This window comes from Calidris pugnax, unplaced genomic scaffold (assembly GCF_001431845.1).
Source record: "Calidris pugnax isolate Ruff unplaced genomic scaffold, ASM143184v1 scaffold274, whole genome shotgun sequence".
NCBI lineage: Eukaryota > Metazoa > Chordata > Aves > Charadriiformes > Scolopacidae > Calidris > Calidris pugnax.
In genome coordinates, this window is record NW_015091009.1 from 573,019 (window position 1) to 599,517 (window position 26,499).

At 43.1% G+C, this 26,499-nt stretch overlaps 2 protein-coding genes across 2 annotated transcripts in view; both read left to right on the forward strand.

Annotated features, from left to right (window-relative positions):
- The first annotated feature begins 81 nt into the window (after positions 1 to 81).
- On the forward strand, positions 82 to 7,187 carry ERV3-1 (endogenous retrovirus group 3, member 1). Its single transcript, XM_014955637.1, has 2 exons — positions 82 to 212; positions 4,966 to 7,187. The coding sequence occupies exon 2, from the start codon at positions 5,074 to 5,076 to the stop codon at positions 6,655 to 6,657; it is 1,584 nt and encodes a 527-aa protein (XP_014811123.1). The 5' UTR covers positions 82 to 212; positions 4,966 to 5,073; the 3' UTR covers positions 6,658 to 7,187.
- Positions 6,724 to 26,499, forward strand: part of DNAJC3 (DnaJ heat shock protein family (Hsp40) member C3) — a 45,004-nt gene continuing 25,228 nt past the window's right edge. Inside the window, exons 1-5 of the mRNA XM_014955634.1 lie at positions 6,724 to 6,741; positions 17,106 to 18,036; positions 23,777 to 23,887; positions 24,864 to 24,988; positions 26,062 to 26,136. Coding sequence (XP_014811120.1) covers positions 6,724 to 6,741; positions 17,106 to 18,036; positions 23,777 to 23,887; positions 24,864 to 24,988; positions 26,062 to 26,136 — 1,260 coding nt within the window. The remainder of the gene's footprint in view (positions 6,742 to 17,105; positions 18,037 to 23,776; positions 23,888 to 24,863; positions 24,989 to 26,061; positions 26,137 to 26,499) is intronic.

The following is a 26,499-nucleotide window of genomic DNA, read 5'->3' on the forward strand; positions in this document are numbered from 1 at the left end:
ACAACTGTCACCTTGATTGGTCAAACTCAGAGTCAACAGGGACTATAAATTACTGTTGCACCCCACTGCAACTGGGACCTTCACCACCATCGACCCTTGCCATCATCACAACTGGAGAGACCTGAGAATCAAGGATCAACAGGATGCTGTTGAGACACTGTTGACTCCAGTGGACCATCAAGACGTCATGCAGACCTAACATCTTGTTGCTGGTAACTATTCTTGCTGCGCTCCAGAATACTGCTTCTCTTTTCCTTCTTTCCTATACCTCTGCCTTTGTTCTATTGCCATCCAGTGTCATTTTAAGGTAATAATAGCAAAGTTATAGTAAATGGCATTTGACCTTGCGTGTGTCTTAATCACACCCTCGGAATCATTATGAACCCCTCCCGGACCAACAATTGGACCAGAACCTCACACCTTGCTGTCATAGTTGGCAGGATTCGGTGGCGTGCAAGTGCTGTTTTTATTGTTGGTTTTTGTGTGTACTGGAGAAGTGCTGAAGTATTGGTGAATATACCTGTGTGCCTCTCAGGGATGCAAGGGGGTAGGAATTTGTGTTGGAATTTGTGAATTTGTGTTTATTGACTGTTAGTGCACCTTTTAGTGTGTGACGTGCGTCCTCCCCAAGGTGATTGCCCCTGATCTTAGTTGAGAACCCAATTTTAGCTTGAATTTTGTTGAGAAAATGTGGGTGAGAGCCTCTCACCCTTTGGGATGAGATGTACTGTGTGATTTTTTTGAGAAACATAATGTGTGCCCTTCAGTACCAGGTTGCGATTGGACATGAGATAATTGGCATGATTTGCAGAGTGTCACCAATCGAACCAGTACCTCACAGAAGGATGCTAGACTTTGGTCTGGCAAAGGGAAATCTATTGTATGCGCCGTTCTGGGTGGTAGTCTAGTGGCTAGTAGCCACTGATCCCTAGTAGAAGCTTGGGATCAGTGACGCAGTGTCCAAATTACACAGTCTCTGCAGACCCTGGTACAATCTTTACAAGGACAAGCGGAGGAGTTAAAGGGGCAATTAGATCAAGAGCAAGCTCAAGCGAGTTGTTTGCATTCTGCCCTTACAGAACAACTCCTTTTGGACAGGAACAGAGATCAAGATACTTGTCTGTCCTCTCTGAGGGAAGAAAATCCCTTATACCCTAGCATGGAATCAGGTGAAACAAAAGCTAGATTGGATGAGGTGGCAGCCCCTCCTTGTTCGCTCAGGCCTCTTATTGAAACGGAATATGAGTTTGATGATGATCAAGATGTTCCCCCACAAGTTACCATTACAGAAGTGTCTTACACCAATATGGAACGGGCTAAACTAAAGAAAGAACTTAGCTGTACTCCTAGGAAGTCAGAAACAGAATATGTGTGGAGAGTGTCGTTGTCGGGTGGAGATCAGATACTGTTGAGTGAAAAGGAAGACGAAGGATATTGGGGCCCTGGAGTGTTTTTAACTACTGGCGATCACTGTGCTCCTTGGTCCCTAACCCAGAGTTGGTGGACAGCCAGCTTAACATGAGCCAGCAGTGTGCCCAGGTGGCCAAGAAGGCCAATGGCATCCTGGCCTGTATCAGGAGTAGCGTGGCCAGCAGGAGAAGGGAAGTCATCATGCCTCTGTACTCGGCACTGGTGAGGCCTCACCTCGAGTACTGTGTTCAGTTCTGGGCCCCTCACTACAGGAAGGACATTGAGCTGCTGGAGCGTGTCCAGAGGAGAACCACCAAGCTGGGGAGGGGTCTAGAGAACAAGTCATATGAGGAGAGGCTGAGGGAACTGGGCATGTTTAGTTTGGAGAAGAGGAGGCTGAGGGGGGACCTCATTGCCCTCTACAACTACCTGAAAGGAGGTTGTAGAGAGGTGGGGGTTGGCCTCTTTTCCCAAGGGAATAATGACAGGACCAGAGAAAATGGTCTAAAGTTGCAGCAGGGGAGGTTTAGATTAGATAATAGGAAGAATTGGAACGGCCTGCCCAGGGAGGTGGTGGAGTCACCATCCCTGGAGGTATTTAAGAAATGTGTAGATGTGGCACTTCGGGGCATGCTCTAGTGCTCGAGATTGTTGGGTTTTGTCTCTCTGTGGGTGGGTGTGGTATGTGTGTTGGTTTGGGTTGTGTTGTGGGTTTTGGGTTGTTTTGGGGTTTTTTTGGGTGGTTTTTTGGGTTTTTTTTTGTGGTTGGATTCAATGATCTCAAAGGTCCCTTCCAACCATGAAGATTCTGTGATTCTGTGATTCTGTGACAGCCTATTGGGCTGGAAGTCTCAATCCTTTAGAACAAGGAGACCCACTTGCTATCACTGGGTTGGTCCATCAGTTAGTGGAAAATAGTCAAAAGGTGGCTTGCCTGCAAATGAGGTATAACTGTGAGTTTAGACCCCGACAAGAATCCCCCATGATGATGCCAGTAGACCCCAAATGGATGACTCTGTTAATAAGGGGACTTCCAGAATCTTTGAAACCGATTGGTACACAGCTGCAAGGAACCATCAGAACAGCACCCCAAGGCCAGAGAGTTGCTGCAGCCCGGGAAGGAAGAGCATCCCCCGATTGTAGAGATCCAAACCAAAGGGTATGGACATGGGGAGAAGTCACCCAAGAATTAATTAACTATGGGCAAAAATACGGTCCTGTTAGTGCCCCCTCTGCCAAACCAGACTCAGAAGGGTTAAGATGGACAGAGTTTAAAAATTCCCTGGCAGCCAGACCAAGAGAAAAAAAAAAAAGACAAGCGGGGAGGGTCATACTGAACAAGTGAAATGCCTGGCTATGGGACGGCAGAAAGGCATTCCCCGGGATCTGATGGATGGGTTACCGACTGACATGCTAGAAAAACTGGTTAAGGGGTGGCCTGAGAAACCCATAATTTCAGGCTGGAGGCTAAGCGACCCTACCCCAATGCTCCGCCGCCTCCCCTTTTAGATCTCTCCAACGCGAATCTGCTGATGGCAGCGGGGGAACTAATTCCTTTGCTTCCTGATGGGAAAGCAGAGGGTGGGGGGGTGCAGGGAGGCAGAGGATGGGTGCATGTTAGACAGCTCACTATGAATCAGCGAGGCGATCTTACCATTACCTGTTTTGTAGGACCTAAACAAATCCCAGTAATGTTTTGGGTAGATACTGGAGCTCAAATTTCAACCTTAAAAACTGAGGATGCATCTGTGTAACTACCCAGGAGCAAGCTCACCCTACTATGGCAACTACTGTTGTCAAGGATGTGTTTTTTATGGTCCCTTTGCAACCTGAGGACCAGGATCATTTTGCTTTTACCTAGGAAGGGCAGCAGTTTACTTTTACAAAGCTCCCTCAAGGGTACAAGTGTTCTCCCACATTTGCTCACCGTGCTTCAGCAAAAGGATTGGAACTAATCCCACCAGAAGAAGGAATTAGAACTTGCCAATACGTAGAAGATGTGCTAATATGAGGAAATCAGATAGAAAAGGTTCAAAAACCACAAAATGACATTATTGTCCATCCGAAGAGCTTAAGATTAAAGATTCCACCTGAAAAGGTCCAGACTCCCTCTAATGAGGTTACATTTTTAGGAATTTGGTTGAAAGGAGGAATGACATACATTCCTAAAGACACCCTTACCCACATTAGACCAGGTAGAAAATGCCCAAATCAAAGAAGGAGTTACAGCACATATTAGGATTGCTTGTGTTTTGGAGAAAGCATATCCCCGACTTTTCTATCATTGCCAGACCTTTGTATGATTTCCTGAGAAAAGGCGTGTCTTGGGACTGGACCCCCGTTCACAAAGAAGCTTTGTGGCTTTTGGTGTTTGAGGCAGCTAATCGTCAGGCCCTTGGCCCTGTACACTCTACGGACCCTGTGCAAATTGAGTGGGGATTTGCTCAGTCAGGATGGTTGACGCACTTTTGGCAAAAAGGCCCTGAAGGCTCCCCTCATCCTATCGGGTTTTACTCCCATGGCTTCAAGGATGCCAGGAAATGATACACAGCGTGGGGAAAAAGGACTCTTTGTCATTAGCTTGACCTTGCAAGAAGCACAGCACACCATCCACCAACAGCTGATAGTGCTCAGAGGCCCTTTCGAGGTAATTAACTCTCTTTTAGATGGAACCCCCTCCTCCCCCAGACAGGGTGGCACAAAGAGCTTTGGTAGGGAAATGGTATGCACAAATAAAGGTGTCTGAAGGTGCTACCAGGAATTTAGTTATTCAAGGAGAAGTAATCCCAGCTTGGGAGGACAACACACGCCCTCCTGTTGTGCAGGTAGCCCCCCCATTCTCAAAACAGTTGCAAAATTTGCAGATGCCTATGCTAAGCAAGAAGGCAAGACTTGGAAATACCGTGCAGTTGCATTACAGATAAAAACCAACCAGAAAATGGTCACTGAAGGAGAAGGCAGTGCTCAAGTAGGAGAATTAGTGGCTGTGTGGAGTGTCTTTCAGCACGAGGCTCAATCTACCTCTCCTGTCTATATCTACACTGATTCTTTCACTGTCTTTAAAGGGTGCACTGAGTGGCTCCCGTTTTGGGAACAGAATGGGTGGGAAGTTAATAGAATACCCGTGTGGCAAATGGAATAGTGGAATGTACTAATGGCCTTCTCAAACAATTCCTTAAGCCCCATGAATGAGAGTGGGATAAACACCCTTCGGAAGCTGTCACACATGTTAAGTCAGTGGGGGGTGAACAGGCACCCGAAAATTACAGCCTTTAGCCCCCAAGACCCTACCATAGTCCTGGCAACCTCTGGCCCAGATCATCCCAGTAAACCTTCACATTACCCTGGACAACCAGTGCTGGTGGAACTACCTACTATAGGAGCAGTTCCTCTAGCATTAAGTATACCCCTTAACAAATATGCCTGGATTGCGAAAGATGCCCTAGGCAAAGAACACCAAATTAATACCAGATGGATTGTCCTATCTTTTTAGTAATTGTAAACCTGGTTCTTGTTTTGAACTAAGGATGGTCTTTTCTTCTTTTTGTTTTTCAGGAATAGCCTGAAGACTGCACTGTAAGCTGCACCAAAGATACTTGTAGGCCTCAATGCTTCAGTCCTTTGCATTGTAGTGGTAACAACTGCTTTGCTTGTGTTTTTACGATGTATCGTATATCACCACGGAAACTGTTTTGGGCAACATTACTCTTCACCCTTAATTTCTGGGGAAGCTGTAGTCTCATAGATGTTAATCTATGGAAAAATGAGTTTGTGACTTTAGGGAACTCTGTAGCCCGCGCGTTCAACCTCACTAATTGTTGGGTGTGCGGAGGACCACTTGGTCTGAAGAGCTGGCCATGGACCTCGGTCCCTGTTTCCCCTAAATGGCTAGTGAGCAAATACAGTGAAGTCAAAAAGAACATCTATTGGGAAAAGGAAAGTTTACCATCTCCTTGGCTAGTACAATATCCAGCCAAAGGCCAATATTGTCTGAACCGCACTCAACCAGGTGGTACTTTTGTAGGGATCAGCACTTGCTATTGGACCTTCACATATGGGAACCACATGCCTCCTCCAAATGGTCATTTTGTGGCATCCACAAAGCAATCTAGCCTCACTGATAAAGGCCCTCGATGGGCTTGGGTGAATGAATCGGGGCACGTGAAGCTATTTTCCGGCTTCTGGTCTCCGGTAAATTTGACTTTTCACCCAAACTATTGGTACAAACGAGAAGCAAAAATCATCTGCGATTGGAGGAATGACACAGGTGCTTGGTATTGCCATGTTATATATAGACTCAGTCGTTCCAGTCCGTGGCAGAATTTTCCACTCCTCACCCCTTTAGGGATGAGCAATTCAACGTATTTTCAGGTGCCTTACACTCCTACTGGTTTATTTGAAAATGGAGCCAGAGCACTAAAAGGCCATTATTGGATCTGTGGACACCACGCATACAAAATGCTACCAACAAATTGGACAGGAACATGTTATGTTGGAGTAATCCACCCTTTGTTTTTCCTCCTTCCCGAAAATGGTGGCAAAGATCTAAGTGTTAAACTGTATGATGACCTTACACGGAATAAGCGATCGATTGACCCCAGTCTGACACCTGGAAGTGCTCAAAAATGGGGAAAAGATGACTGGCCTCCCCAGCGAATCATCGAACATTACGGGCCAGCCACCTGGAACCCTAATGAATTAATTAATTGTGCTCAAGAACCCATTTATAACCTAAACCGCATAATTCGCCTTCAAGCTGTTTTGGAAATCATTACTAATGAAACTGCTCGCGCTCTAGATCTGTTGGCAGACCGGGCCACACAAATGCGAACCACAATTTTGCAACACCGCATGGTTCTCGCCTACCTGCTAGCTGAAGAAGGAGGTGTCTGTGGTAAACTGAATAACTCAAACTGTTGCTTAAAAATTGATAATAACGGCCAAGTTGTCGAAAAAATAACCTCTGGAATAAGAAAGTTAGCCCACGTCCCCGTTCAAACCTGGAAAGACTGGGAAATTGATCCCTTTTCCTGGCTTCCAGGAGGCCCATGGGTCAAACGACTCTTGTTCTACTTGCTGTGTGGAATTCCGATGCTTTTATTCTTACCATGTATAATTCCGTGTTTAATACGATTGACTCAACATGTAGCACAAAACATGCAATTTGTATCTACCGACTCCCCTAATGGCGTGAAGTATGTACGGGCAGTCCGAGAACCTGCTTCTGTGCCTGTGGATATTGTGTGATTTCTTGCCTAACTTTCTGTCTTATACTCCTCACTCCTTACACTCCTCATCCACTCCTCACCAACCATGGGTTCTGAAGAACTTGTAAGCGACCTTTGAGCCATGGGGTCGGTGTGAGAACCCAACAGTAAAACAGGATGTCTCAAAGCCACCTGTGTACATGATATGACAACAATGGGGGTATGTCCCTGGTTCTCAAAACTACTATATCTTGTTTACCCCAAGAAACTCATCTGCCATGCAGGGCCAGCACTGCCCAGTGGGCAGAGACAAAGAGGGGCTTACACAGCAACCATGTCAGACAAAAATTGGACGAGTACAGGGAACTGTCACGTTGATAGGTCAAACTCAGAGTTGACAGGGACTATAAATTACTGTTGCATCCCACTGCAACTGGGACCATCACCATCCTCGACCCTCGCCATCATCACGACTTGAGAGACCTGAGAATCGTGGATCAACGGGACGCTGTTGACTCCAAAGGACCGTCAAGATGTCATGTGGACCTAACATCTTGTTGCTGGTGACTGTTCTCCGTAATACTGTTTCTCTTTTCCTTCTTTCCTATACCTCTGTTCTATCGCCATCCAGTGTCATTTTAAGGTAATAATAGTAAAGTTATAGCAAATGGTATTTGACCTTGTGTGTGTCTTAATCGCACCCTCAGAATCATTACGAACCCCTCCTGGACCAACGATCGGACCAGGACCTAACACATGTAAGAGATGTACTGTGAGAACACGTGGGATATGCTCCTCTGGTGAAGTAGCTTAAGGTATGCCCAGTTTGTGCAGCACTGAAAAACACGCTGAGAAGCTCATTTCTTGAAGACACGGTGCTTTGGGCATTCTCAGACAAGGTGTTGTATTTTTTCCTTGAGGTGCCTAGAAGGCAGTGAAATACTAGGTTCTCCAGTTAGCTACTGACCTTTTTTTTTTTACAGGAATAGATGATAGCTCAATGGGAATTTTAGGAACCTAAACTTGCACTGAGGCACTTAAGACTTTCTAGAGTCCTAACTCAAAGCCTTTTCTTCCCCTTGCATTGTTTCATTCATGCCAGCCTACTGCAGGGAATGATTTAAATAAAGATCATTCCCACTTCGTGGTCCAAGTTTATCAAATAACATTAAATCTACACTGCTTCTTAAGTCCTCTACTTAATGTAGAGGATTCTGGCAATTAAAATAGTTCTCTAGAGGTGGTTTATGTGCATGATGGTGTTATGAAATTATGATGAAACTATGATCTGTTGTTCTAGGAGGATTTTCCATGTTCTGTTGACACAGTACAATGATGAAAATGTTTTGGGTTTTTTGGGGGTAGAATTCAGGAAAAAGGGGTAGGGAAGAACTGAGGTTTCTAGGAAGTAGAAAGATTTTTACGGAAAGCTGGTGAGAAGAGCTAAGGAAGAAGTAACATGGGATGAGGAAAGCGAGTTAAAGATTGAGAAGTAAACACAGGGTATTGATTGGAGCAAGGTATTTGTGAGGCTTATAGAGGGTACCTACAACTGGAGAACACAAAAAAAAGAGAGATTATTCTGACTGTGGAATGAAATATGATGGTATTTTGGCCATGGCCACTTGGGAAATGTGCTGGGTAGCAGGGGTGTCAGGGCACAGCATGGGCCGGCTGCTCTCCATGGGGTGTTGGGGCAGGACCCGGCAGCCATGGCCCATTCCACCATCCCAGCCAGGAGCAGGGCAGCTGGGGGTACCAGGGGCAGCCCCAGCCCTGAGTAATGAGCACCTCCATGGGGATGAGGACAGGGATGAGCTGAGGCTTGGCAAGGCACATGGCTGGGCAGGGCAGTGCTACGAGGACTGGTGACTGACCTTTCTGTGGTGTTGCTGGGGCAGGAGCCGAGGACCCCAGGGGAGATGACATGGGATCTTGGGCCCTGGGCAGGTGGGGGGAGGCTGAGCAGGGACATCCAGGCCTGGGGGTGTCCCTGGGGCCCTGAAGCAGTGCCTTAAGTGAAAAAAACCGTCTGCGTGTTTTGTGGAATGGAGGAGGATGCCATACATGTTCTACAAGATGTTTTAATTTTGAGAAGGCAGTGGGAAAAACTGTCTTGGAAACTGAGAAATAGAACCTTCAGTAATCTTGCTCCTACAGCACTCGGAGTGACGCATACCAGCGTCATTACCAGCAATCATTAACTCTGGGTGGAAAGTTGACTTGAGTAGCACGGTATAATAATGAGTCTAGCCGCATTCTCAGTTTATTTAATCTTTTCCTTCCTGCCAACTCCCTCCACGGCACATTTTTTCAATTTTAATGCCTATAATACTTCCATCCGTTCAATCTTTCCATCACTTAGTTTACCCGAGGAAATAATTTAAATATATATTTTTTGTCACAGGAAAACAAAGCATTTAAAAGAAATGAAAGATAGGATGAGTCCCTCTCGTGTCTCCTTTATGCCACCTCCTTCATTCCTACACAGACCACCAGCTGTGATTAAGCAGTTTGAAGACACACTGCCCCATATAGTTTAACAAATTTCATTTTCAAGTTTGGGTACTTCAGACTGTTCTCCCAACTAAATCTTCTTCTTTTATTCAAATAAAGCAGTTTCTCTTAAAGGTTTACCTTCACGTAACAAGTCTAGCTGGATTTTACTGAGACGGCCACGCAGTTCATTTATCTTCCTTTCTCCCAAACATGGAGGGAATTCCACTTAACTCTACAGAAATGTCTGTAAACTCACTGATCATGAGTTTTATCTACTTTACACATAGATATTATTGCAATAGGGTCCCATCTGTCTTATCTGTCATGGACACCTGAGTCATATGCCAAGAACAGCGTCACGAAGCTTTTTCACTTCTTGGGTGAGCGTAACCTGAAATTTCTGTCTTGTTTCTGATGACTTTTTGCTTTCTCATTAACTCCCTGCCCAGTCTGTGAACAATAAGGTAATTACAGGTACCATAGTTTTAGCACAGTGATGCTTTCTTGACCATTCAAGCCCCTTTCTGCACCTGCCACAATTTTCATATGGCCAAGAGTCTCCGGGGCATGCATGTTGTGCTTCTGTGTGATGAGGAGAAGGAGAAAGCTGCAGGCAGGACCTCAGCCAGGACGACTGGGACTCCCCTTGGCTCCAGCCATTCCTTTGCCAAGTGGAGTTTGTCTGGGAGCTTCCATGGATACTCAGCAGAGCAACTCAGGCGATGTCAGCCTCAGGCTGGCTCACTGTCTGCCATAATTCAGCAGTTCTCATACCCCAGAGCCCTGTCACTGAGCTTGGCACGCAGCGCTGAAACAGCAATCCTATCTCCACTGCTTCCAGATGGTCTCTGCAGCTCCAGGCAGGGTACATATCCCTTTTCACCCCTCACTGGGTTCAGCCAGTGAGCTCCATCCAGCCAAACTCAGGTTTGTACTCAGAATCAGAGACAGCCCATCGGGTTCAGCCAGTGAGCTCCATCCAGCCAAACTCAGGTTTGTACTCAGAATCAGAGAAGAGAAAGCTGAGGGGGGATCTGATCAATGCCTATAAATACTTAAAGGGTGGGTGTCAAGAGGAAGGGGCCAGTCTTCTTTCAGTGGTGCCCAGGGACAGGACAAGAGGAAATGAGCACAAACTTGAGTATAAGAAGTTCCATCTAAACACGAGGAAGAACTTCTTCACTTTGAGGGTGGCAGAGCACTGGAACAGGCTGCCCAGGGAGGTGGTGGAGTCTCCATCACTGGAGACATTCAAAACCCACCTGGACACGTTCCTGTTCTGGGTGGACCTGCTCTGGCAGGGGGGTTGGACTAGATGATCTCCAGAGGTCCCTTCCAACCCCATATCATTCTGTGATTCTGTAATAACATCCTGTTGTCCGACACATGGTATTTAACTCTTTGGTATTTAGAAACTGTTGGTATAATTGGAGCAATAGGATGGTCACTGATCACTGAAAGCAAACCAAGGACTTAATTTTTAACACTTAGCAATCTCTGGTTGAATTTTTAATAGCATACATTAGATATTTGTTCTTTCTCTAGGAACTACACCGTAGTTTTACACTGACTGGAACGCAATCATTTTATGTGGGCAAGAAATAAACTGTACAAAAAAGGAAAATGAACCACCAGCTCTCAGAACCTCAGGCACAAAGCATACAAGGGCAATCTGTTTCCCCTTTCCTTTATGTCCTGGTTTGATTGACCCAGGACTAATTTATCTTCTAATGCTTGGGAAAAGTGCACTTTTAGCAGACTCTGGTGTTCTGAATTTGTGAAAATATTTATTTATAGCCTGCTAGGCTATGTGGGGTTCAAAGTCTCAATGTTTTTGAGCCTCGACAGGTGCAGGGATAAGGAGCAGCAAGACCAGGGCACTTGGCCCAAGCTGTCCAGCAGGATCATTTCATACCACAAATGTCACATTCAATATAAATTAGAAAGTTTGCTGAGTTCTCTCTCTCTCTCCCTTGATGGCTGTGATCCTGAGAACTCCTTGCCCCAGTGCCGGACCCCTGGGCACTTCCCTTCCTCGCAAAGCTGCAGGGTGCACAGTGTCCCACTTTTACTGTCCCTGCTGGGAGCACACAGCTTCCTGCTGACAGCACTGGCTGAGTATAGTCCTTGTATATTTTATATTAGTTTCAGGATCAATACTGGTTCTTTAGTATTATTGTTAATTATTTAGTCTTAGCCTATTAAATCTATTTATATTTCAACCCTCGTGTTTCCTTGTTGTCCCCTATTCCCCTTCCTGGGTGGGGAGGGGTCATTGGGTGATAGAATAATGGTCTAAATGACAATAAAATTATTATGAGTTTCTCAAACCATAACACTTTTTTTCCCCCAAAAATGTTGTCAATCCAGATACTCAAAATTTAAGGCATCCTTAAGACTTCATGCCCCTTCAGGACTTTTCAGAGTCCTGGATTCAGAAAAACTCTTAATTTGTGAAAACAGGGAAATGAAGAGTTAATCAAGATACTGGACACTCTGCAGGGTCTACACAAGCTCTCTGTTGTCTTCCTTGGGCTTCACTTGTCTGCTGACTGCTATACAGAATGGCAAAAAGAATTAGCTGGAGCAAATCTGTGCATGTGAAGAGCAGCAATGTGTGTATACATAGGTCATCTCTGCTTGGCCTCTGGATATGTGGTCACCAGAGAGATGTAGGATGCCTCATTTCCTCAGGCCATCATTGCTGCACCAGCAGGGTGAATTTTGTTGCTTTTTTGGACTGTTAGCAGTTAGAGGATAAACGTCCAGTTCTGGGCTCCCCAGTTCAAGAGGGACAGGGAACTACTGGAAAGAGTCCAGCGAAGGGCAACAAAGATGATTCAAGGATTGGAGCATCTCCCTTATGAGGAAAGACTGAGAGAGCTGGGACTCTTTAGTCCGGAGAAGAGAAGGCTGAGGGGAGACCTTATCAATGCTGACAAGTATCTCAAGGGAGGGTTGAAGGAGGAGGGAGCCAGACTCTTTTCAGTGGTTCCCACTGAGAGGACAAGGGGCAACGGGCACAAGTTGGAACATAAAGGGTTCCACTTGAAAATGAGGAAGAACTTCTTCACGGTGAGGGTGCCAGAGCCCTGGAACAGGCTGCCCAGGGAGGTTGTGGAGTCCCCTTCTTTGGAGATTTTCAAGACCCGCCTGGATGCAGTCCTGAGTAACATGCTCTGACAAGCTCTAGGCAATCCTGCTTCAGCAGGGGAGTTGGACTAGATGATCTCTATGGTCCCTTCCAACTCTAAAAAAATTCAGTGAAATTCAGTGAAATTCAGTGAAAGTCTGTTAATTCGGAGGTGGGTGCATAGAAGAGGATGCTAGATGGTACCACATGGCTATGGCTTACACGCTTGTAAAAATGTGCATGAGGGGTATTCCTTTGCCAAATGTCTTGAATAATTGCTTGAGAGACACAGGAGATTCCCCTTTAGGACAGAAGAGCATGGAGGTATCTGCTAGAGCAGAGAGAGGTAAGGTTGCACACATATACACTCCACTTAGTAGTCTAAATTCTTGGAAGTGAGAAATTTGCTGACCTTGGTGTTTCAGCAGAACATAAGATAGGAATGAACACCTTCAGTGATGGCACAATACTTTGTCGATGATATTTTTTTAAAAATCAAAGAGATGTTAGAGAGAAACAAACAGCTTGGACTTAGCATCTAGGTTTGAAACTTGGAACTGAGCCGAGAAAAGCGTTTGTTAGAAATGACAGGTAATCCAAAACCAGTTTCAGGGAAATCAAAACTAGTTATGAAAGTAGGCTGAATTTCAGAAATTGCTTCAATTAAAAAAAATAATAGAGGAGAGTTCATTAATGTTAGCATTTTCCATACATTTTTAAAGCAGAGTGCTTTCTTTCAGAAATATCAAAATATTTTAAATTTTGAAGCAAAGTATTTTGAGTAGCATTTTTATTTTAAAATGTTTTATGCCTTAAAAAATGAAAATATTTTAAAAGAAGTGTGCTTTCATAATAAATGTAATATTTTACTTTTACTCCCTCATCCTAACAAAAGGGATTTTCTCTCTTAAATCAAAATACTTGAAAAAAACCACTGTTTGGATTGGATTGCTTAAAATTTAAGTTAGGTTTGAATTTGAACTGTTTCTTGATTTCTTCCAGTTCAGATAAAAACCCCAACATAGCTGCTGCTTCTTGTCTACCTCTAATTGAGAGGCTATAATGTCAGCGTAAAGCATAAAATGGGCGATTTTTTCCAGTTCAGATAAAAAACCCAACATAGCTGCTTTTTGTCTACCTCTAATTGAGAAGCTATAATGTCAGCGTAAAGCATAAAATGGATTTTTATTTTAAAATGTTTTATGCCTTAAAAAATGAAAATATTTTAAAAGAAGTGTGCTTTCATAATAAATGTAATATTTTACTTTTACTCCCTCATCCTAACAAAAGGGATTTTCTCTCTTAAATCAAAATACTTGAAAAAAACCACTGTTTGGATTGGATTGCTTAAAATTTAAGTTAGGTTTGAATTTGAACTGTTTCTCGCCTCCACCATGTGACACCTCATTAATTCACAATCTCTATTAGAAACAATGGCTCTTCAAGAGTCATTCTCTGCTAATTGCCGCCCTCTGCTGTTACTATATATATTACCAGCAGTAACTAGGAAACAATTCCTTGGCTTTCTTGCCTTTGGACCGCTTCGAGGTTTCATTATACCAGAGGGCAGGAGAAAGTGGATGTATTTTGAGATGTCTGAAGCTTGTTGCCAGCGAGAAAAGTTGCAGACATAATTTTCCCCATTAAAATAAATGTAAAACAAATTTAAGTGTAAGGAAACACTGATGAATAATTTCCCTTTTCCAAGTTCTGTCCTACATATAATGCAGCCCTGTTGATAAATTAACTAGTGATACAGCATAGGGAATAAAGCAGATTCAAGGGCCTGTATTACAACATAAATGAGACCAAATGGTCTACATAAAGCTTATTTATAGCCAGGTTTATACTTAATATCTAAATTACGTATGTTTGGGGATCTATGACAATCAAGAATGGTCGCTCTTCAAGAGTCATTCTTTGCTAATTGCCGCCCTCTGCTGTTACTATATATATTACCAGCAGTAACTAGGAGACAATTCCTTGGCTTTCTTGCATTTTGACTGCTTCAAATGTTACTGCAGCCTTTGCCATCTGTTCTCTCGCTCCAAAACTCGAGACTGCTGGAGAAACTTGTTTCTGACACCAACCTAATCTCGATTAATCCCTATGAAAGACTTCTTGCATGACAGAACAGCCTGCTGTACTGCTTCTGCTCCTGTATCAGGAAACTGATTTATTTGGGTGGTTTTGGAAACAAGATTATTAATTAAAGCGTATTGACTTGAGTTTTCTACAGATTGTCTTCTCCTAATCTTGTTATTAAGTTGCATTAAGTATATCATCATCCTCACTATTATTTTCAGTTATCTTAGAGGGTTGGAAATTTAAATTCCCTCTCATATTCATTTTATCTGTCTTTGGTCTTATAATTTATTTTTCTTCAGGTAAAATCAAAGGAATTCATTTACTGTAGCAGCAATTGCATTCTGCTCCGTTCAGTTCTTGACTTTTATATTTCATCCCATCCATCGTGCTATACAGTTGTCATGTTCCTCTTCATGCTGACGTCTTTAGAATGTCATCAATTATTCATTTCACATCTATCATTTCTTACATTATTTCGAGTTCTGATTTCTGAATATATTCTGCAGGTCAAATTTCAAGGTGATACCTTTGAAGCACCATCTTCCAAATGAAAGGCTGAGCTGGGATAAGTTATTTTTCTTTTTTTCAGCCTGATCTTTCAAGAAAGCTTTTAAATTATATCATCTGGGGTGAGAAAGGTAATGTGACTGTACCTGCAGAATGAAGTAAGAAATTTCTGTGGTGACCAAATCAGACTTCAAGCCTCAAGTTTTTCACTTTCTTGGCAGATTTCCCCAGAGAACAGTATTTATATTTTTTTTATATATTGACGGGTTCATAATACATAATCTGCCCCTAATATGTCTATCCAACAACACTAGGCAAGTAATTTGAAATAATAAGCAACTAGGCATAAAGAAGGTTAGTTTTTCTGTGGTAGCTAAGAATAGATTGTATTTTATAAAAAAAACAAGGAAAAGAGGTCTGCAAAAATACATGTTAGATTGGAGGCTTTCAGTTTACAAATCCAATATGAGCTTTTAGCATAAAAGTACTGGAATCCACTAAGTTGTGTCACCAATTTTTCTGCAGTCTGGTAAATTCCCCAATACTTTTTTTGGCATGCCCGTAGGTCAGTGTAGAGTCATCGGCCACGCTGACTGTCTTGGCTTTGCTCTCAGTGGAAAACAGGACTGCGTCCCAGGGACAACCAAGCACAGTTTGAAATCGCACTCGCCTCCCTCCCCTCCATGGCTGGGGCCGACACAGACGAAGAACGAGGAGCAAAATACTTAGAATCATAGAATCATCTAAGCTGGAAGAGACCCTCGGGATCATCGAGTCCAACCATCTACCCTACTCTACAAAGTTCTCCCCTACACCATATCCCCCAACACCACATCTAAACGGTTCTTAAACATAGCCAGGGATGGTGACTCCACCATCTCCCCGGGCAGCCTACTCCAATGCCCTATCACTCTTCCGGTGAAAAATTCTTTCTTAATGTTCAATCTAAACCTACCCTGTTGGAGCTTGAAGCCATTCCCTCTTGTTCTGTCACTAATTACCTGTGAGAAGAGACCAGCACCAACCTCTCTACGGTGTCCTTTCACGTAGTTGTAGAGAGTGATGAGGTCTCCCCTCAGCCTCCTCTTCCTCATACTAAACAGCCCCAACTCCCTCAGCTGCTCCTCATACGATTTGTTTTCCAGCCCCCTCACCAGCTTCGTTGCCCTCCTCTGCACTCGCTCCAGCACCTCGATATCTCTCTTGTATTGAGGTGCCCAAAACTGGACACAATACTCGAGGTGTGGCCTCACCAGTGCTGAGTACAGGGGCACATATTTATTAGTAGTCTATTTAGTAGTCCACAGATATTGTCCTCGAAGAACAAAGGGTAACAACCACCATCACATCTGAAAAGGTGGCCCTTTACGTCGACAGTGTAAAACTCACTCCATTAGCCCCGACGCCAGCCGCTTCCCCAGGGGAAACAGGCCCGCGTCCTCCCCCAGGCCCGTCTGTAATGAATAACTGAAGATTTGTTGCTGATCAAATCTTAGGATTATCCTTTTCTGTTATACATAGTGTAAGAAAGTCCTGACTTACACAAACTGCAATGCTATCAAAATGTGTCTATGAAAGTGAAAGTTTATCCTTGTACTAACCAAATGCATGTAAGAGATGGCACAAGCTGATTATGCCACCACCACTTGTAAAACTCGCCTAAAGTCGGATTGTAATTTACTGACCAAACAATTTAAGCAAGAAGAACGAGCCCATTGTGGCAGTCTTGAGAACTCCCTAACAAGAAGAGACGTCCACAATGTTATATTGCTAAACCACATGAGAATGTCCTGTTTTGACAAGATAAGCTTAACCCCAATGTTATCCGTGTTTTAACTCTGTACTAATTAATCAGGTAGAAGGGGAAGGGTATGAACTAATTTACAGCCGACATTGTCTTGAAACCGCCTTGAAGCAAGACAGACCAGATGGAGTAAAGATAACGGAAGAAGCAGAGGGGCGTACTGAAGGTGTCGAACGCAACCTCTGTGAGTATAAAAAGAGCTATTCAGCTTGCTTGAATTTGTGAGCCTTGGTGGAGCTGCGACTCCCCGGCCGCCCAGCGCTGCTTTTGCTTTCCTTCCTTAATAAATATTTAGTGAATCTATTTCGGACTTAGTTTTTTTTATTTTAACTATAACACGTCAGCACCCTCAGAGGGGCTAAACCCGGGCCTGGAGCAAAGCCCTCCCTGGCCCAGGCGAGCGGGCAAAGCGACACGGGATAAAATACAGAGGCAGATGGGGACTCTCCGGGTTTAGCGCCCTCAGCCCGCGCCGCCATCTTCCGTGCGGTCAGACCGCTGTGGGCGCCGGCCTCGCTCCGCCTTCCTGCGCGTGCGCAAGCTCCCCCCCCGCCCTACCGCGCAGGCGCGAGGCCGCGCCCCCTCTTTCCTCCCCCGGCTCCCTCCTTGGGCGTGGCCCCGGCGCTGCGCCGCTTCCACGTTCGATACGGGGGTGGAGGGCGCGGGGGAGGGGGGGGGAAGCTGTGGCCCGGCCGGGGTGTGTTCGTGTGTGTTCGTGTGTGTTCGTGTGGCGGCCGCTTCCTTCCGCGGCCCGCCGGGGCGTTGGGGCCGGCGAACGGGGCTGGCCGGGGGGCTTCCGCCGGGCCTACAGCGGCCGCGCCCCCTCTTTCCTCCCCCGGCTCCCTCCTTGGGCGTGGCCCCGGCGCTGCGCCGCTTCCACGTTCGATGTGCGCGCGCGGCGGGGCCAATCAGAGGCGCCCACGACCCAGCCCGGAGAAGTTGGAGCCGTCGCGGGGCCGTGAGGGGGGGAGGCGGCCACCGCCAGTGTCGCCGCGGTGTGTTCGTGTGTGTTCGTGTGGCGGCCGCTTCCTTCCGCGGCCCGCCGGGGCGTTGGGGCCGGCGAACGGGGCTGGCCGGGGTGCTTCCGCCGGGCCTACAGCGGGCTGCTCGTCCTTCCTTCTTTCTGGGCTCTCCTCAGCCGTGGTGCCGGTTGGGCCTGTTGGGGTGCCCGCCTGGGCTGTGGGGCAGCCGGTATAGCCGGGCCGAGGCCCCGGGGGAGAGTGGAGCCGAGGCGGCGGGGCTGCGGCCTGCTGGCGGGGAGCCGGCGGGCCTGAGCCGGGGCTGGGGCCATCGCCATGGCGGCGGGGCAGCCCCCTCCGGGACGTCCGGGAGAAACGGAGTGGGTGTGTGGGGGGAACGTTTCTGGAAAGGGTGTGAGGGAGAAGGAGGTACAGAAGTGCCACCTCATGGAGGGCGTTGGGAAGGGTGGGTGTAAGGAGGGCACCGTCGCTGCTTGGCGACCGGCTCGGGTTTTTTATCTGACTTCCTCGGCGGTACTGTTGGAGGGAGCTCGGTGCCTGTGCTTCCTTCCCCTCGGCCTGCTGACTGAGGGGGTGCCAACTCTCTGGAAAATGTCGCCGTGTCCCTTGAGCGCACCGGTGGGACAGCATTGGCAAGTGCTCTGCTGGCCTTGAATTTCTCACTCCTGTGTGAATTTTGCATAATTTCCAAGTTCAAAGGCTTTTTCGGTGGTCCTTCTCAGCCACAGCCGTTATTAGTGCCCGACTGACAAATCCAGTGAGGCTTTTGACAGTTGTGTTGCATTTGTTTATGTTTTTATTTTTATTTTGTTGCTGTGGCTTTTTGATTTTTATTTTTTCCTCTCAAGGTTAGTATTTGAAGTTAGGCAGATAACTTAATCTGCATCTTGTGTGGCCTGTTTGTTTTCAGAGTACGCTGTCAGCAACACCTGTATGGTCAAACTTATATTCACAGGCTCCTGTTAAATATATAACTTGGTTATACAATTGCGTGCACAGACAGAGTTTCACCTGAGGAATGTTTGTTGGTTTTTTTTTTAACTGACAGTGGCAGATCGAAGTGGAAACGAAGCTGTCAGTAGTCAAAATCTGTCAAACTTAAGACTAACCTGGGCTGACATTGGAAATTCAGTTGATGTACTAAACTAACAAATACTTCAGCTGGCCAAGTGGCAACAGGAACATGCTGTGGCAAAAGTGCTCTGTAGCATAAAACTGCATACTGTGGTGCTCGGTTGCTTTTTTGGATGTGTATTCCAGTAGTGTTAAAGAAAAAATAATAATTGTGGTCAAAGTTTACTTTTTTTCCTTAAGATTGTGGCAGTGATGCCCCTGCTGGGGATTCTTTCTTTGGAGTTGCCAAGCTATTTCAAGTATATGGTTTAATGGCTATGTTGATTTGCCAAAGCCACATTTCCTAATTTGGGGTATATTTTCTTAACTTCAGTTAATAAAGATATACAGTAATAGAATGAAAAGGGATAGTTCTGAATCTTATTTACTGAACTTACTAACCTCTTAGTTTATGAGTTCATTTTCCAGAGTATATGTTTAAGGAATTCAGGGGGTTTACATTGTTTAACTATCTGGATTTTTTCCTCTCCAATATTACTGGTCTTTGAACTGAACAGTGTTCACATTCACCTTTAAATTTGCATCTTGCTGTCTTGGTAATAGAAGTCTGCCTTGTGCCATCTGATTCATGAACCAGTGCAACAGTCAGTCTGTATTAACTTTGTATCTCACATATCTATGAGTATTAATTTATAACTTGCTGGTAAATGAGTTGATTGGTAACGTGGCAGGCTGCAGTTCGGCTCTCACTGTTGTGTTTCCTGAATTCCTACTCTTTGAATACCCTGACTTGTGCTGAACAAGCTCCCATTTGGCTTAAGTCACCTTTTAGGAAGAGTCATCCTTCATGGCTGTTTGTCCACACTAATTGTGACAAAAAGAGGTTACTGAGAAGAAGTTCCTCTTCCTCCTCTCCTTCCTAGCATTAAAAGAGAGGAAATATAAGAAGGGGAAGAAAAGATATGGTTTAAGGATGCAGAGCTCAGTTCCTGTTGTCAGCCCACTAACCTTAAGTGTTTCTGTGACCACTCCCCAGAAACAGGATGTTTCTGTCCTGAATTTGGGAAGCTTCTTTCTTGCCCCAAATAGCACACGATACTCGGGGGTGAGGGGGTGGCTATTTGGTTTGTCGGTTTTAGCTATATTTACCAATGTTCTTTGCAAACAGAAGGAGTAAAAACTTGATGGGAGCAAGTTTACACAGGGCTCAACTAGATCCTTTGAGGGTCCTGTGAACCTTTGCATATTTCTGAAACTGTAGTTGCTGGTCCACTTCGTACTTTGTTCAGTCTTGTCCTTGACTTCAACACACATAAAAGCAAAGCCCTGACCTGTTCAAAAATAAAAGCAAAGTTAAGATTTACTATGCTAAACACAGAAGTCATTCTGATCAAAAAAACTCCTCAAAAACAGGATCTCCCACTTGTATGACAAGATCATCTTCAAGTTCTTTTAAGTGTAAAAAAGAGAAAAGTTTAGATCATTGTAATTAGGATGAGTTACGTGCATGTTTCTTCTTTGTCTTTAAAACAATCCTGTTTCTGGTACTCCATTGGAACTAATTCTGTTTATTTTCATAGTCCTGTTGCCCAGCTTGGGGATGAGTGAAAAACAAAAAAAAAAAAGTTGGTGGAAATTCTACAGGGAAAAAGAGGAGTGTGTAGGCAAATGTGAAATCTTGAAACTGTTTTCAAGGTGGAGGACTTTCTTAAGCTTTTTACGCTGTGGATGTGACTAATCATAGGAGGATATAATTGAAGTTGGTATACTTAGATACCTGCATATTAGAGCCAGTTATTCTAATAAAGCAAAAATCCTACCAGGAAGGTAGGATTTATTTGAAGTGAGTGTATTTAACTGGAAAAACAGGTTAGCTGCACCTGCTTATCTTTCATGTGCCTTCTGACTGACTGCCTTTGAGTTGTCAGGGCTGGGACCAATTCTTATTTGAGAGTAGTTTGGTGAGTTTTTTTTACTCTGCCATTCTAGTCTAAGTGCCAGAACAACAGACTCTGAATTTATCTGGAAAATCTGACTTGATTTGACAGCTGGAGCTCTTGTGTGTGGTTATCTGAGGTCTTTGCTGAATAGATAACAATTAGGCAGGCTTTAGAAATAACATTCAGATTAAAATACTTCAAAGTTTTAAAAATAAATGGTATGCTTGCGTATTTCTGGCATAAATTTGGTTTCCTGCTGGAGCATACAAAGCTTCTTCAGCTGCAGTATCGAGCTCACTAATACCTGTCTGTCTGTTGGAAAGAGCTCTGTGGAGTTGATTTGTTTTTTCCTCAGGTTGAACCTGAGTCCTTCTGTTCATTCCCAGGCCAGAGAGCAAATAGGTACCCAAATAGGTTACACAGAGTTTGAGTCCTTGGACTCCTGTGCCTATGTTAAATGTTTTCAGATACCTACTGTGGGGTGGTTTATTGAGAAGAACTGTTTGATTACAGCCAGAAAATGAATAAGCAATATATTTATATGAAAAAACAGTCAAGTTCTCAGGTGAATGTACAGTGTTCCTGGGTAGTTATGGTGTCACTTTTCCTCATGGTTACACTCACTGTATAGGCACCTGCTGGAGACCCGCACATCAATTTACAATGTCCAGCAATTTACAGAGCCAAGTTTTAATGTATGTCTAGTATAATCTTGTTCTGCGGGGAACCTACAGTCCTTTACACTTTGCCTTATTACTCTATCCATGTTGCTTCTGCTTTTCTTTCTTACCTGTTTACTATTAATGGTCAACTTTCTCCTTTATTTATCAAGGAAAAAGATGGCTCTCCTGCCTAAAGTATTATGTAACTGTAACTGTAAAACTGTACTGAACATAATGTATATGAAAGACCCTGAATAGCATGGGTACACCTTAATTGTGGAAAATCTATTCTGGGAGCTGTCCTGATGTGACTAAATGTGAAACAAGGACACTCCTTCAGATGCTTGAGGTTCTGTAAAAATTGAATGCCATGTTTAGGTGGATGGAAAAGTATATCAAAGAGTAATTTATACCCCACTTCTAGGATGCCAATCCAAACTGACAAGTTTTGAAAGATTTCAGGTATTCGTGTGTGGGGAGAGATGGGAGGGATGAAGATTAAGAATTTTTTGCTTGTTTGTTTTAACTTCAGCCTGTTTATAGTTTGATATCTGATTTGTTGCAAGTATTAATTCCAAAGCCAGGGAAACTTGTGGTGGGGTGTTTTTCCAGTATTGGGGTGAGGGTGGTTGAGTTTGTTTCAGATTTTTTTTTTTTTTTTCCTCTCCAGTGCTTTGTTTATCATTTTAGAGGACACTGGACTACTCAGTGATCAAAGCTTTAAGCTAGAGAAGCAGCAAAATGGCAAAGCAGGGTGTCCATTTTTCTGAAAATTGGACCTTCACATAAAAGCTACCTAGAAGCAGAATATTTTGTGTGAAAAAATTACTCTCAAGAAATACTTCTACGCTATCAGTGGAGCTATTTCTGTTTTATTCAGAGCTATACATACCTAGAATGGATTTTAAAATTAATCTTCTAATAAGATTCCCAAATTGACTATATGATAAGTAATTAATATTTTAACTTTGTCTATTTAAACAAAAACAGTTGCTCACTGGAAATTTGGAGCTTATTTTATAAAGGCATTTCCATTAATTAAAAAAAGGATTTGTTTGCTGTTGTTGTTCTAAATCAAATAATTGAAGCCCTTGTATCCATTTTGCTGAATTATTATCAATATTTGAGCAGATAGAGCTTTTTCTAGTGGATACAGAGATAATTTTGTTCATTTTAGTATACACAGCTCAATGATTTTCTTATAATATGGAATTAAAAGAATTATGAACTCTATTAATGAGTAGGAAAGGAAAATTAAATTAAGATCCTAGACGCTGAGAGCTCCCAGTTCTAAAATCTTGATGACTTAGTGATCAGAAATTATTATCCTTTCATTATAAATACTTTGTTTAATCACCTTTCACTGTGCGAAGTTTTGATATACTTTACTTCCATCTATAGTGTAACATTTTTATGCAGTCTCTAAGAAGCAACTTCAAAGTGCAGCTGCATTTTCGTATCTAAGATTAATTCAAGTGCCTATCTGAATTAACTGGATACAAAACTTGAGTGAAAGAAATTAATTTCTAGTAATTGCAGTTCATTGTTTTCTAATGTAATGTATTTATTCGGGGTTTTAATATATTGCTTAAATTTATGCATAGGGTATGCTCTTAGTCAAAGAAAACTGTTTATAGCGTGAAAGTTTTAATGGTCCTAAATTAGTAAGTTGTAGTGACATTCTGTCCTGATTTGAAGAATGCTGGAAGGAGTACAAGTGAGAAGCCTCTGTGGCTGAATTGATTTATGTACAGCATGTACTTGCACTTAGCTGCTCCTTTCTTCTCAACAATAGTCTTTCCCTGTTGGTTGAGCAGCAGCAATTTATTAGCTTTAAACTAAAACTGGCACTTTGGAAGCGTACTACTTTAATACGATTTTCATACTACTTGTTAAATGAAAAGAGAGGAAGAATTTTAATTGTTTATGCCAAAGCTTGTGCTCTGGAAATGGTTTGCCTCGGAAGTTACGAAGATGAGACAAAAGTGCAGTAGATGAGAAGCCAGTCTCTGCAGTAGTTAACAGTTCTTATTTGAGTCCTAAGTTATCAGGAGGGTAATGAAATTTAACTTAAAATTTTTTATACTTGCTATCTGTGCATTATGAATGTGTTTCCAGATTTTTTTTAAAATTGAAAGCCCACATAGAAATGTCTTTTGTCAAACTGTTTTTATAGTTGCTGTATAAAGCTTGATGTGCAAAAGTATGTTACTGAATGTATACAGAGGAATAGAAATGCATATTTGATGCCTTCTTGCAATGCGGTGCTTTACAGTGTTTGTTAACTTTGCCATCCTTTTGGAGGCAGGGAGGACATGCTCTGTGTTTTATTAGCTGCCAGGTTGTTTTAGAACTGGAAGATGGGACTTCTGCTTCTATATCAATAACTGTTATATGTATTGCATTACCACTGTATACGTCTGGTATAATCAAACCGATCATTGAAAACTATGATATTTTTTTTTCTTTAAGGGGCTGAATGTGGAATAAATGCGGAAGTAGAAAAACAGCTTGAAATGGGGAAGAAGTTATTGGCTGCTGGACAGCTGGCAGATGCTTTGTCTCACTTTCATGCGGCTATAGGTACGTATCTCAGGAAAGTGACCGACTGTAAGATTTTTGGCTATGCTATGTGTTTCATTTATTTTAAAGTTAACCTCAAATGAGGTGAAAAAGAGAAATACTTGTTCTGTTCCTCAGCTATGGATGTTCTTGTCTAAAAATTCTGGATTGATGCTTTGGTTTTGTTTTTTTTAATAGCACAGTAAAATGTTTACTGTGTTCTACTGCATATGGTTGGTTGGTCTAAGCTACCTTCCTTGAGAACCTACAGTAACTGTCACCTATTTCTGTGAACTACTCTATAGAGAAGAATATTAAAAAAATTCTTCTTTGTTTCAAAGACTTATCTTTGTCTCCTGCAAGGGTGTACATATGTTTGTTAGCCTAGAGAGTGTTGAAATTGCTGGATCTTGGAAGTTTGACCAGCAGACACCATGGGATGTGTGGGCCTTGAAGTTAGCTTTCAGGTTTTTGTAATGTACGTGTGTTAGTCTGCTTGGTGCCCACTTGAATGTTAAAGAAAGAAGTTGCTGCTACTTCAGTGGATGGTGTAAAGGGTTTATGCATCTGTGATGACATTGGACTAACATATTGGTCATTTTGGGATTATTTGCTTGCATCCTGTATGATGGACAGGGACTGGGAAGGAGAATGATGCATTAACATGCTTTCAAATGTAGGCCTGCAGTTGGAGATAAAGAGTTAGTATGTAGTGGCTTTTTTTTCCTGTACAAAGCTGAAAAGCATGTACGTATTTCACCTTCGGTACTCTTAATTATTTGGCATTTACTGTGTTTCTGTAATCCGTATCGTTAAATAATCGAACCGCATAGAAAATACTTTGATATTGTTACAAATGTTATGTTTTCTTGATAAATACCATTTTTTCCAGGGTCTTAAAACTCAGGTAATATATTTTTAGTCATTACAGTTTCACTGTACCTAAAGTTTCAGTTGGTTTGAGATAGTATTCTGATTACTGTTCATTCCCTTGCAGAGGGAGACTCTGATAACTACATTGCTTATTACAGAAGAGCCACAGTGTACTTAGCCATGGGCAAATCTAAAGCAGCAATTCGTGATTTAAGTAAAGTGGTTGAATTAAAGCAGGACTTCACAGCAGTAAGTATTACTGGAATTGAAAATTGTTCAAGCGTAAAAAACCTGCTTTGAAGAAGGTTGTTTTTTCAGATTTTGCTAGACAGAAATGGAAAATATATTATCACTCAGAAGGCTTTAAATAGGATAAAATAATAGCAATGGTGTATGTGCTTAAACCTGCAACTATGCTGAGTAAAGTCTAGCCAGTTATTCTAACAACTAATAGTCATTTAATTAAGTTCATGTTCCCTGTGGGTTTGCGCTAAACAATTTCCTTCTCTCACTTGTGGTTATTCTCCTCTCAGTCACCAAGGCTGTGCCCTCTGAGAGCGAAGGGGGGAAGAGAGTGCACAGATGCCTCTGTTTTTCTTCTGTCTTAATCGGCATTTGATTTGCCTAATCTCACTGCCTTCCTATGGGATTGTTGCAAATTCCAGTTTACTTAACCCTTGCTCACTTCTGCTTACTGTACATGGAGACTGCCTCAGTAGTTGGAGACTGATGCTGGAGTCCTCTCCGTCCCATCCTCTGGTCCCCCTTTTCCATGGGCAGTGGCATGTCCTGTATAGCTTACAATGAAGGAGCAAATGTTAAATTCATTGCTGTATGAAAATATTCTTATCATAAATCAAAATTTTCGAAATCATTAACATTGTCTTTTTACTAGCTTTTATTATTCTGAAGGTATAGCAAATGAATTAAATGTGTGGATTCTTTATTATTTATTATTTCTACTAATTTCTTAGAATCTATAAGCAGTTGCAATGGTGTGGTATAAGGTAACTTTCTTTTATGCAGCTCTTCAAATGAGAAGAGTTCTTATTTCCAGGAGTTGCAACTGCTCATAAAAGCTGTGGCTGCCTTTTTCTCTTCTGTTCTGGTGCAGAGTGAGCCTTTGCCATCAAAGAGGCCTCATAAGAATGTTGTCAGATTGAGAAGACAAAGAACGGATGTTGTGATCTTTGTTTCAGCTTGTTAGCTGTAGTAAAATGAAACTTTTTCTTTTTCCTGCTAAAGGAAACTGAACCCTGTTTTTATACATTGCTGAATTCCAATTTGTAAATCAAAATAAATTCTGTAATGTTTCATTTCAGGCAAGATTACAGAGAGGACACTTACTGCTCAAGCAAGGAAAATTTGATGAAGCAGAGGATGACTTCAAAAATGTGGTAAGTTGGAAGCCTAAGTTGAATTGCTTTTAAGTGCTTTTAAGGCTGGGTTCTGAGCCAAGGTCTCATCTCAACTCTGATGCTCTAGAGCATGTGTGTATATCTACCTGGGTTTGTCTGTCTTGTTCTTAAAAGTTATTGTAGCTAAGCCACCTTGTATGAATAAATGACTGATAGAGTTGCAGTGTGGTGATGATGATGAAATCAGAAGGTGTTGCATGAAGTAGCACAGTACTTTGAAAAGTCTATTTTTTGGGTGTGCCTGGAACTTCATGATCACTGCTTGATGGTGCCTATACTAGGGAGCAGTTTTCACTCAGAAAGAAAGATAAGTGGCATGGGACTTGTATGTAATTGCACCCT

Coding starts and splice junctions, on each gene's coding strand:
- ERV3-1 (XM_014955637.1), top strand. CDS start 5,074: ATGTATCGTATATCACCACGGAAACTGTTTTGGGCAACATTACTCTTC.